Source organism: Amblyomma mixtum, chromosome 8 (assembly GCF_055824585.1).
Source record: "Amblyomma mixtum isolate Tamu chromosome 8, ASM5582458v1, whole genome shotgun sequence".
In the NCBI taxonomy this organism is placed as follows: Eukaryota; Metazoa; Arthropoda; class Arachnida; order Ixodida; family Ixodidae; genus Amblyomma; species Amblyomma mixtum.
This window is the reverse complement of record NC_143019.1, coordinates 14,004,366-14,016,979: the sequence shown is the minus strand read 5'-3', so window position 1 is coordinate 14,016,979 and position 12,614 is coordinate 14,004,366. Positions and strand designations below refer to the sequence as shown.

General features: G+C 52.0%; 2 protein-coding genes across 2 annotated transcripts in view; one reads left to right on the top strand and one right to left on the bottom strand.

Annotated features, from left to right (window-relative positions):
- Positions 1–9,918, top strand: part of BBS8 (tetratricopeptide repeat protein 8) — a 44,153-nt gene extending 34,235 nt beyond the window's left edge. Inside the window, exons 4-11 of the mRNA XM_089556562.1 lie at positions 805–945; positions 2,160–2,342; positions 5,478–5,588; positions 5,660–5,799; positions 8,205–8,376; positions 9,030–9,152; positions 9,465–9,548; positions 9,755–9,918. Coding sequence (XP_089412688.1) covers positions 805–945; positions 2,160–2,342; positions 5,478–5,588; positions 5,660–5,799; positions 8,205–8,376; positions 9,030–9,152; positions 9,465–9,548; positions 9,755–9,859 — 1,059 coding nt within the window. The 3' untranslated portion in view covers positions 9,860–9,918. The remainder of the gene's footprint in view (positions 1–804; positions 946–2,159; positions 2,343–5,477; positions 5,589–5,659; positions 5,800–8,204; positions 8,377–9,029; positions 9,153–9,464; positions 9,549–9,754) is intronic.
- The window catches only part of Sos (Son of sevenless guanine nucleotide exchange factor), a 37,530-nt gene continuing 34,786 nt past the window's right edge, over positions 9,871–12,614 (bottom strand). The window contains exons 22-23 of the mRNA XM_089556559.1: positions 12,222–12,441; positions 9,871–11,146 (exon numbers count right to left, since the gene is read on the bottom strand). Of these exons, the coding sequence (XP_089412685.1) occupies positions 10,620–11,146; positions 12,222–12,441 (747 nt within the window). The 3' untranslated portion in view covers positions 9,871–10,619. The remainder of the gene's footprint in view (positions 11,147–12,221; positions 12,442–12,614) is intronic.

Below are 12,614 nucleotides of genomic sequence, written 5' to 3'. Positions count from 1 at the left end.
CGCCGGTGAAAATGCGCATTCCACACCTAGGGGCCTCTCACCACCTACCCACTCAACCACCCGCCTCCATATCCACCGCTTCACCCATCATAGGGCCACCCAGCACGACTACGAAAAGCCCGCCGCGGTGGCTCAGTGGCTACGGCGCTCGGCTGCTGTCCCGAAAGACGCGGGTTCGATCCCGGCCGCGGCGGCTGAATTTCGATGAAGGCGAAATTCTAGAGGCCCGTGTACTGTGCGATGTCAGTGCACGTTAAAGAACCCCAGGTGGTCGAAATTTCCGGAGCCCTTCACTACGGCGTCTCTCATAGCCTTAGCTGCTTTGGGACGTTAAATCCCAATAAACCAAACCAAACCAAACCAAACCGACTACGAAAAAGCGGCGGCGAAATCAAACTAAAAGACACTACGAGAGGCGTCCATTGCAAAAGCGAAATGTAGAACCGATTCACATCGAATGATCGCCCGCCATCCCCCCTCCCATACACACACTCGATCCCGTGGTAACCGTTTAGAAACGAATGATGGAGCAGCCAAGCCTCAGAGATCCGCGTTGAAAATGCTTTGACGTCATCACAGCTAGCTTGCAAGAACAGCCGGAGGAGGCGCCACCTGTATTTAATTTTCTTGATCTTAACTCTGTTATCAGTGAAAGAGACCTCTCTGTCATTAGAATGCGCTGATATATTGACATCATCTATTTGTCCTCAGTTTCGCTTTGACATGCCCCGAAGTGTCACGGTAGTGACCCCTTATAGGCACGGGAAAAAACGTGACAGCCTGTCGCGCTCCCCCCGCGCGCAGGCCCGGCCAACGACTGCGGCCCCGGCGGTGCTGCAGGACTTGGGCCGTCTGGGAGCCGCGTCGTCGGGCTGGCCCGACAAGCCGTGGCTCGCCAAACCGCTCTTCCGTTTCCTCTACCACTACAGGGGTGACGTCAGGCAGGTGAGACACCCACCATCTCAAGCGGTGACACACGAGCACCAAATCTCGAAAGTTGCACTGTCACTCATGATGTGCAGATGCAGCCATAGTAATGCGGAGCGACCTTTGGCGATCAAACTCCTCACACGCCTTACCAAGAGAAAATTACATGGTACTTATCGCATACACCAGACGCCTTTAGCATACCATGTTACCGCTACCGGTACCGGAGCACCCGCCCACTGCCAGTGAGCACGCGCTGATTGGCCCTGATGCGGCAGGCGTGCGTGCAACTTCCAGGTACCTGGCGCCATCTGGCGCCCTCGAGGTGGTCTGCGCATGCGCACTGGCGGTGGGGGGGCTCCTGGTATACTGTATTTTAATACACTGTACTCCTGGTATTCTGGTGAAGGTAACACAGTACACGGTATGCTAAAGGTGTTTCACCGGTACCAGAGTACCGGGAGCTCGCGAATAGCCAAAGCGCATGCGTAAATCTCATGGACGGCGCCAGATGGTGCCAGGTACCCGGAAGCTGCGCGTGCGCCAGCAGCACCGGGACCAATCAGCGCGTGCTAAGCGGCAGTGGGTGGGCTTCCGGTACTCCGGTAACGGTAACAAGGTACACGGTATGCTAAATATGTCTACTAGTAAATGCCGCTGGTGCGCTTGCGTATGATTGCACGTAATTGCGCACGTAATCGTCGGAAACGTTCAAACGCCCAAACATCCTCTATATTATTTTGACTGCGCCTGCACGAACCCCAGATTTATAAAAAGTGTAGAGCCAAGGGGGCTTTGCATCTGGGCCACGCCATGCGGCTTGTCATGCATACCCAGCGTTCCAAGTCCCGCGCAAGTGAATGGAACTCTGGTCCTCCCTTTCCTGAAGGTGCTTCAGCTAAATACTGTGATGGTACTGTTTCCATCGCACATATGAACGACAACTGGAACTTAGCCCAGCATGGGATGCTCATGGCCCTTACAAAAATGCTCTATAGACAGGCCTTCCTATGGACATTTCTTTTTGTCTATTCATAGTCTATAGACATTCTATAGACAGAAGTTACTAAAAGTGTATGGTCATAAATGTATAGATTGTCTTTAGACTGCCTATAGGATTTGCATTGACTATAGACTATTCTTTAGGATTTGTGTAGAGAGACTTTACAGAGAGAAGTCTATGGACAGTCTATCGACTGTTAAGGGAAAGAACAGCACTTTGCGCATCACAGGCCCTGGAGCTGTCCGGCGGCGGCGGTGGCCATGACCGGGCGTCCGAGTGCTGCGGCTGGTGGTCGCTGCAGCGCGGCCGCTGCCTGCTGCGACTGGGCATGCTTCGCGAGGCCGAGCACCAGTTCCGACGAGCGGCCGAGGCGGGGGACCCGCTGCCCAGGGCGCACCTCTGGCTCGCCAGGGTATCATATATGTATACGCAGCTCTTACCTCTGCGATGCTGGCTTCGGTTTCTGCTCGGGAGACAAAACTGACGAGAATGCTAGTTAGCGTTGCCCATGTGCTATCTCTTGGCGTCCTGGTCTTGACTGTGTCTCGGTGACAATTATATAACAGTCGAACCTCGTTAAAACGAAACAATCGATACAACGAAGGAATGACGGTTACCCTTGGAAGCGATCGGTAATCACGGGCTACAACGAAGCTACGGCTATAACGGAGTAATATCGCCGGGCCCCTTTAACTTCGTTATAACGAGGTTCAATTGTGATGCTACGCCTATAGATGGACCCGCCGCAATGGCTCAGTGGTTATGGCGCTCGGCTGCTGACCCGAAAGACGCGGGCTCGATCCAGGGCGCAAAGGTGGAATTTCGATGTAAGCGAAATTCTAGGGGCCCGTGTACTGTGCATTGTCAGTGCACGTGAAAGAACCTCAGGTGGTCGAAATTTTCGGAGCATTTCACTATGACGTCCCTCATAGCCTGAGTCGCTTTGGGACGTTAAAGCCGCATAAACCATAAAACAAACCAGCCTATAGATGGGGGACCGGAAAGCGGGAAGGGGACTATATAAACATAAAATATGCTGTTAGAATACGGGCTCAGTTGTAACAAACCGATCATCATATGTCGTCAGAAGATGAAAACTGTAATCGATTTAAAATATGGGGTGTCCGGCCACCAAACCAATTTCTCGATCTTTTTGTGCCTTTCTTTTCCTTGAGAGTTGATGTACTCGCCACGGATCTCGCCATGGACTACGCCCAATTTTATAATAGGAGTTGGAAAGGGCTATAACCGGGTACAACTCAAGAACGCCTCTCAATAATCTTCACAGGAGGCTCCCTCCTACCAGTATCGTCGATCCATTGTCATGACGTCGGTGTCAACCGCCTTGCACCTGATAGCGTCGTCTATTCCGGGGGCTATAGCAGGTTCAAAGCGGTCGACGGGATGTCATGGGTAAATGTCGATGTCATCGGTCGCAGGGCATCCTTTGGAGGCCTTTTGCCGCTTCGTTCTCGAGTTGTAGGCAGGTATGGCGCTCATCGTTCTCGACGACAGCATGGCTGAAAGCATGCTTGGTGGCTGCAGTAGCTGCAGGTAGCAGGTGGATGGAATGGTTGGAAGATAGGAGCGTCCCCTTTGAAACGGGATGGTGGCAGTTGCCACCATGCTCGTCTTTTTTTTTTCATTCATTTTTAAAGCGAAAGCTTTACTACTTGCACTTTCAGCCTTTGCCGTGGCGCGGCGGTGCCACCATTGACCTTTAGTTGACCTCTGTGTGACGTCATGTGTGACATCACGCCGAAGAGAAGGGCGACCGACTCGCGCCGTCGCAAGCCGCGGCGGTGCCACCACCGGCGCCTAACTCCTGCGCTCTCCGCTAGGAGCGCAACAGGTGTTGTGACGTCACGCCGAAGAGAAGGGCGACCGACTCGCGCCGTCGCAAGCCGCGGCGGTGCCACCACCGGCGCCTAACTCCTGCGCTGGATTGGATTGTATTACATTGGATTGTATTACATTGGATTACATTGGATTGGATTGTATAACAGATGCATCGCCACAAGTCTAACCACAAGCACCACCACCAGCTACACTACCAGCTGAACCATGGCGTAGGTACGGATATTGCTTTCGCAATTACCGGGCTTAACCAAGCTAAGCCACAGCGAATTTTTTATTTATATTACTTTAACTGTGTTATAAATCGGTCTATAGATTCGACATTTTCTTTAAACACCTTTTTAATCCTACACTTCTAACATTGTCACCTCTCTGCTTACGAGCCACATGTGTTCCAATCGGTTTTTGCTAACTTCTACCGCAGATTGATTTACAGGACCACTGTTATCTCTAAACCCTAGGACCTCAGGGAGAGTGACTGTGCCTGCATCGACATCCGGATGGTTACCATCACGTTCGAGAATAAGATGTTGAATTGTTTCTACAGATTTGCCACACACTGCATATGCGTCATCTTCTTGGTTATATTTCTTTTTGTAGCTGCGCGTTCGAAGACACCCTGATCTAGGTTAAAAGATAGGGCACTGCCTCTTGAGTTATCACAGAACGATTCCTTCCTGATCTGCCTTTTCCAATTTCGGTATAGTTCTACATTCTGCTTATTTTCCACTGAACTAATCCAGTTTTAATCTTCCGCGTTTTTTACCTCTCGTTTAATGCTGTTTACTTCTTCGTACTCTTTAATTCGTGTCCTGCATATTTACTAGCTTAGTTTGATTATGTGTGCGAATCCGATTGCGCCCCCGCACGGCAAGGAGAGGCTAAGCCAGCGCTGCAGCAGGGAAGGGAGAAATCGCACATTACTCCGGCGACCTGCCATCCAAATGTATAGATACCGCACTGAGTATGTCCACGCCCCTGCAGCTATTGTTGGCTGTGCACATGCACGGAGTACAATGCACGAGCCGTATTTCTGCAACGTTTCTTTCCGATCCATTATTTTATTGCATTCTTATATATAGCAGCGCGCCGTAAAGGCTGAGCGCTATAGCGAGCCATGGCAGTTTTCGGCTCCAGTATCAGAGGCAGGCAGCGCTTATACAACAATGGCTAAAAAGGCAAAACAAAAAAAATCCGGAGAAGAATCGCTATACCCAGGAGTGGAAACTGGACACTGGAGCGAGTGCAACCCAAATACAACGTCAGACCAAAAGGAGGCAAAATAGGTTGCAAGCAGTTTGCCCTTTGGATCTAGTCAGTGACATGTCACAGAGCTAACAAGTAAAAACTAAATGTTTTTCAGAGACCATCACGGCAGTTTTTCTCTCCCTAGCAAAACACTCCCACTGGTCCTTTTAATCATCTTTTACTTACATCCACCTTACTGAAATTTCTGAAATTTTGACATCCGAACGCATTGTTCTCTGTAGTGGCCTCGTTTACGGGGAGCTATAGATGGCCTAATACCGGATGAGAAATATCCAAATGGCTACCGAAACTCCAATGGACGTCCCCAGGGCGTCCAGATGTCCCCAGGATATCCAGGGGAGTTTCAGTGTCCCTTGGGATGCTCCATCATCTCTTGGGGTGCGGCGCACGACAGGACAACCCACGAGATGCGGTCCTGCAGGTGCAGCTTCAAATGGACCAACCGTTGGCCGCCGTGGAGGCTTACAGGCGTGGTCTGGACAAGTTCCCTAACGAGGCGGCCCTTGTGGCGCCCATGGCACGCGTCTACGAGGTACGATGATGAAGCGCGCTGTCTATAGTCTATACCGCAACTCAAGCGCCAGCGACCCCTTTGCCCCGTAGGGCCTGCACGACCTGCAGCGCTCGGCGAAGCTGTACCGGGAGCTGCTCTCCCAGGACGCGGTTCACGTGGAGGCCATCGCTTGCGTCGCCACACACCACTTCTACGCCGACCAACCGGAGATGGCACTCAGGTTCTACAGGTCGGTACGTGTTATAGTCGAAAGAAAGGGTGACTCACCGAAGGGCCTTCCTCTATACATTATGAACAAGAATCAACCCAAATGGGAGTTTATAAGTAGTTGATGTCGCCCTTTTAGCTCCGTTGAAACATTTACTCTGCCAATATGGAGCGAAAGTGAGAAAAATACGCTATTTTACTACGCTCACCGAATGATAGAGCAAAATGAAAGATCTTCCTCTTTTTTAACTCCCTCCTTTTTAAACCCCGTCCCAAATGGAGTAGCGAAAACACCACCTTGCGCCGTGCGCACCGCCACTTAACATCTCGTCTGCTTCTGCTCAGTCGCGTGATAATGGCGGTGAGTGACCTCCCCATCGTTACCATTGTCGCTGTCTCGACGCTCCCTTCTGTTGCTTCGCAGACGTCTGCCGCGATACAAGAGGTCGGATTGTCTCCCTTTTGCGCAATAGTAAGCTACATAGAAGTGTTTCTCCGAAGCCCCCAGCGCACCCAGGATACCTGGTCTTCCTATCTACGCGCTGCCTATATGCAAGAACTCCATCTTAGGCCCCATTCTAACTGCTTTTCTTCCGTGCTACCGCTGCGTTTTGCTCTGGACTGCATACCGTGGTGCATATAAACATGAAACAGCGATTGAGTCGAGTTTCAGCGCCGAGCTGTTGGTAATTGTGAGGCTGCCTTGCTTCCTCAGTGGTATTAACCAACCGAGCTTCTAAAACACGAAGATGAAAGCAAGTATACAGGCCAGATCCCTAACCGGTGGGGCATGATCAAATTATTTCGCGCTGGTTTTAAGTAGATTGTAGAGCGGTACAAGACCATGAAAAATGCAGTGAAATCGCGTTTCAGCCAGGAACACTCGATAAGCTTGTTGAGTTATATTGCTCCATATACGATCCAAACAAGCTCGTAAGACACAAGCACACGTCTCCTTGCCGCCTCCGCCATCGCCGCGCTTGTAGAGAGCTCTGGCTATCCCTCAACAGCGGGTGGGTTACGGATGGTGGCGCCATCTGTAAAGATGGCGTAATTTCTTTCGGGACGAAAACTTGTACTCCCTTGAACTCCTAAAAACCTCCAATTTTTAAAGGAGTAAACGAGATAATCCACATGGAGTACATAAAACCCCCGTGTGGGCATGCGATAGAGGACACCATTTACTCCCATATAGGCTTATTTTCGCTAACAGTGAGAGGGATGCAGCCAGCTTTTTGTGCATACGCGGACGTGCTCATTACACCTGGAACACTTCATGCAGCTCACTGTATTATGGCCTCACTACCTCTCCCATGTTCATTATCTGCACATTTCTGTTCTTCCTCTGGTAGAACATGCAAGCCACAGCTACGTTCCTTCTCCCAACCTGCCCACCCTTGAAATTAAATCTTTCTCTCTCGGACTCTCGAGGGATGTGGCACTGAATGCTTGTCAGCGGCTTGCAGCACCACGCTCTTCGTACGAAGGCCCCTGTCATAAGCGTAAACACGGCTGTCAAGCAGGGGGAACCTTTCCATCAGCTTTTGTAACAGGTACACCTGCTCAAGAGGCGCAGCACGTGACAGAGTAATGCATAAAACTAAAGCTTTCTTCCTACTTTCAACTTGGCTTGAGGCTCCCTCTGCCAGCATTCGGTGTACATCTTATAGATCAAGAAAACCCCGTAACACATGACACCTCAAATACCCAACCCTCTGCAAGAGGCAAAAAAAAAAAAAAAGGCAGCGGTTCAACTCTTCCCAACCGAGTTTAACGTAGCGAAAGCAACATAAGCATGATTAACCATGGTTTACCTTTTGTACATCTTTTATTGTTTCTTAATTCCCCCGAACACTTCACAGCCGCTTATTCGTCTTTATTGATTGGCTTGATGGAGACAAATAGGTCAGGAAAGTAGCCGTCCTTCCGATCTAGGTCAGAATTAGTTAGTTTATGGGGTTTTAACGTCCCAAAGCGACTAAGGCTATGAGAGACGCCGTAGTGGAGGGCTCCCGAAATTTCGACCACCTGGGGTTCCTTAACGTGCACTGACATCGCACAGTACACGGGCCTCTAGAATTTCTCCTCCAAAGAAATTCTAGCCGCCGCGGCCGGGATCGAACCCGCGTCTTTTGGGTCAGCAGCCGAGCACTATAACCGCTGAGCCACCGCGGCGGCTTAGGTCAGAATGAAATGTCAGTTATAGTTGTCACCAAGTAAAGCCCGGCGCACATGCGCATGGCAACTGAGCGTCCCCACTTGTATATACACTGCGCATGCGCAGCAGGAGTGTCCGCTGCATAGCAACACTAGTCATGACTTATCTCAAGGTCATTCGGAGGCTCAAGGCGAAATGCGTCCCAGCTTTAGCAGCATAGCTTTCGCTACAAAAGCCGGTAAGGCTAAGCGCAAGCCTCCACCGCGCAGGCGCCTGCTGCAGCTGGGCATGCCGACGGCCGAGCTGTACAACAACCTGGCGCTGTGCTGCTTCTACGCGCAGCAGTACGACATGGCGCTCACCTGCTTCGACCGGGCGCTGGCTCTGGCCGAGGACCAGGTGCTCGCCGACGTCTGGTACAACCTGGGACTCGTGGCGCTGGTACGGAGCTGCCGCTGCTGCCGCCGAGCTAGCGGAAGGCAGCGCAAAAAGCGCAGAGCCGGTCAGGTCCCAGCTAAAAAGCTAAAAGAACGGCTCAGCCACTAATGCTCCGCGATATCGTCCGAGGGCAAACACGTACCGAAGCAGGGGTGCCTGCGATCACGATGTAGCAATCGGGGTGCAATGTAGTGCAGTGCAGCTTTGGGCTGCTGCCACGCACGACAGCGCGTCCGGAAGCGATGCACTGCAGGTTACGCCATGGTTTGACTACTCACCGCAGAATTTCGCCCGAATTTAGCGTCACCAGCCGAGAACGGTGACGCAGGCGCGATATCTCCATTGAACTTATGTAGGTATGTCAGCCCCAATTAAGAACCACCGCCCCTGCATGTCGCTAGTCATTACACAGCCGATGCAGAGTGGGACAGTGGACGAACATAGGATACAACTAAAAAAAAAAAACAGCAGTTGGCAACAATGGGCGACTTGCGTTACTCAGCTGGCCAGTGACAAAAGTAAACGAAATTAGCTTATTGATGTTTGATTTAATCAAACAGGTCAGAAGCTATACCATAGTCTGGTGGTTATAGCTCCTTGCTTAGGCGCCAAGATTTTTACCAGCTGACTACATCTGGCTGTCTTCGCTTCCGCAGAGCTCCGGCGACAAAACGCTGGCGACCCGCTCCTTTCGCCTCGCTTTGGTCTACGACAATAGTCACGCCGAGTCGTACAACAACCTGGGCGTCCTCGAGCTGGCTAACGGCAACGTCGATCAGGTAATAACAGTCTTTCCCAGCGGCGATGCATACTTCGCATGCTACAAAGCCCAGCGTGCATGTGCAGTGGCAACTGCACGTCCCCGCCTGTACACTGCGCATGCGCAGCAGTTTCCGCTGTGCTTAAATTCTGATAGCGCACACATGCTTAATGCGAATACAACTATACGGGATTAAAAAGGGAGTAAGCTGTTCTATAATGCACACCCGCTAGAGGACAGCTTTACTCCCTTTTTACTCCTTTCTGTTTAGCGCGCACACAAACCTGTGCCGGATCAATACTAAGCATATCCTACTTTGCCGCGCTAACAGGCGACCGCCTACTTCGTCACGGCGGGCGAGATGGCGCCGGAACTGTGCGAGGCCCACTACAACCATGCGCTCGTGCTCCAACAGGTACGCCCATAGCAGTTATTCGCGCACTTATTTTCATGAAGGCAGAGGGTATAATTGAAAGTACATACTTCTGCGACGGGTAGCCGAACACCACACTGAGCTGTAAATGTGCCCAAAGAAGCAACCATCTGGTTCCAGACAGTAGTATTGCAGTATACTGATGCGTCTGCACAATTATGATTCCCATCTTTCCACTCCACCTGCAGACAGGAGACCTACAAGGCTGTGCCCGAGCAGCGAGCAAGTGCGGTCAGCACGCATCCAGTGCTGATCTACTGCAGAAGGTGCAAGCCTTCTTCCAGAGTCACTGAGAGGATCCACAAGCCGCCACTGCATTTTTATTGGGCAAATAAATTACCTTGTTCCTGTGTGGCAGGCACAAAGAAGGAAACACACTGTCCCACCCAAACACTCGGGTAATAACAACAACAACAATAAGGAGAAAAAAAAAATCACAAGTGAATGCCCGCCTGCCGGTCCTGCCGTCCACAGGCACTGGTCTATGTACACATGTTGCTGCGATGGCAAGGCGCTGCTTGAACCCTGGGTTGAAGACCTGGGGCCGTTCCGTTGACGCTGTAGTCCTGACAGTGTGGGCCACCCAAAGAAGACGGCCTTCCCCATGCGGCGGCGGTGTAGTCTCAGCAGAAGTCAGGTCTGTGCGCTGGCAAGGGCCTGACTTACAAGAGGCTGGGGTACGGTGGGGTCCCTAATACTCCTTGGTGAATGGAGCCAGCTGGGCTCTGGCACAGCCTCATGGCCCAGCAGATCAGAGGGCCACCTTGTGATTACTTCTGCCAGCCTGGCTTCCTAAGGCTGCCACGAAGTGACGACAGTTCATTTTTGATGCAATGAATTATTTTGCTGGAGAAAGACAGCATTCACTCTCCAGGGCGGCAATCTGCCTTGGCTCACCCTCTGCGGCCTGCTGCCCGTGCCCTACACTTCATTCCGGCTCAGATTACTAGGCTGCAGGCACAGGTACCTTTTGCTTTGATTTCCCACTGAAGCTGAAACAAGGTACGCGCATCACTAGAGCTTGGCTGCTGCCGGCCCAGGAGAAGGCGGGCGCTACCTGCTGTTGTGGTTCACCACCAGCTGTGGCTGCCTGTGCGTCTTGGGCGGCAGCTGCGGTGTCGTCGAGGGCGGGGGCCTGAGCGGAGGTGGGGACAGGGTGGCCGCCACATCTCGGCGGGGCAGTGGACCCGGCACCAGAAGCGCCGCCAGGTCTCCATTGTGGGCTGAGTTGCGGCGGGACAGCGTCCTCTGTGGCTGGTCTATCGGCACGGTCCGGGGTGGCGTCCTGGGCAATGTCCAGCCACCGTCCCGTCTGGGGGGTAGCGGCGGCGGAGGCGGTGACGCGTCCCGAGGTGGAGGACCGTCACGGGGTGGCAGCAGCGGCGGAGGCTGATCGGGCCCGTCAAAGAAGGCCGTCCCCGTCGGCGACGATGGGTCGCAGGACGACGTGGAGGAGTCTCGCTTTTTGCGAGGTGGCAGCGGGGGTGGTGGCAGAAGGGGTGGCAAGTTGGGGCACGACGGCGGGGGAGGCGGAGGTGGGTGGGACGGCGGCGCAGACGGCGTCGTTGCGGGCGACAGGGCTGGAGGGGAGAAACGCAGGCTCTTGTTACCTCCGCACAAACTGCAACCCAGCTTAGCACAACACAATATGCAATCCTGTATATTGCTGCATTCAGAATGGCCCTGTATATAAGTGGACCCCCTAAAGAGAAGCCCCCGCTGGCCCCCAAAAAGTTGACTCCTAAATTAGGGAACATTCCACCACCCTGGATAGTCAAAAATGGAACAAATGTGCATATGTTGTTTCCTGCTGGGGCTACACTGTGAAATATGAGCAGCTCAAGGCAACAGTCATGTAACGATGGGATTACAAGGCCAGCAGTCGGAGCCAATGTCCGGAAGTTGTAAGTCTGCTCTCGCACTACCTATCACTCGCCCGCGAAAGTGACCGCCAGCATGAATGAGCCAGCTAAACCGCATGCAGTTCAAATTTTTGCCAGGGCAACCGACTTGCAAACAAATTAATGATATTTTTTTTCCTTTTGTGATACTTGTGAGATATGCAGCTCCACGCATTTGGCACGAACGAGTACTGGAACGGGGTGCGTACTACCCATGGCTCGGCCGATACTATCTTTGGCCCCCAATACAGGTCAGTTCCGCATATATGTCAACATCCTAAATTCAATCACTCTCTCCCTCCCAAAAGTACACTTATATGCATTAATATACGGCAATCTTGGCACTGGAATTGTTGAAAAGTAAATACAAGTTTTGTTTTGAACATGGTGCCATTACTACAAACAACTTCGGAATTTTGCGGTCTACATTGCCATGAGAGACATGTCAATCTGCTGAACAAACATAATTTATACTTTCTTTTATGAGTACTTCAGCACTTTATTATCATTACACGCGCTAACGATTTGGCACCCAATCTTGAGCTGACCCTGCCACAGTTTCACGTGCAACAAAACGTAACAGAGGAGCCATAAGTGCATACTCATGTCAACATTATGCTAAAGGCCCCCACAGCCAAGAAGCACTTTAAACATAAAGTTATACACACTGCTGGAATGCTGATGCTAGAGCACAATGAGTCCAACAACAAAAACAGTGATGGATGAGTATTTCCCCACAACCGAATGGACTCACCCGCACCAATGAGGACCGGGGCAAACACACTGGAGTCACTGTGCTGGACGTAGGGGGGTGTCAGCGGAGTGGAAGGGCTGGTGGGAGGTGTGGCATCCTCGCCCTCAGAGGCCGGAGGTGCGCCTCCCCAGCTGGGTAGCACCTGGTGGCTGCCAGCTGACCGAGTCAGCCGGGGCTTGATTCCTGGCGACTTGAGGGGCAGGTCAGGCCACTTGCGGGGCTGCACACACAGCGGGGCAAAAGTCAGGTGCATGAATAGCCTATACAGGCAGAACAAATTAAGGCGAAAGCCTTTAATGGCCCATACTCGCGGCCATGACTCTGTCCGTCCATCCGTTACATCTGAACTGAGTCATAAATAGTCATTAACCAGTCATGACCAGTTAGCCATTA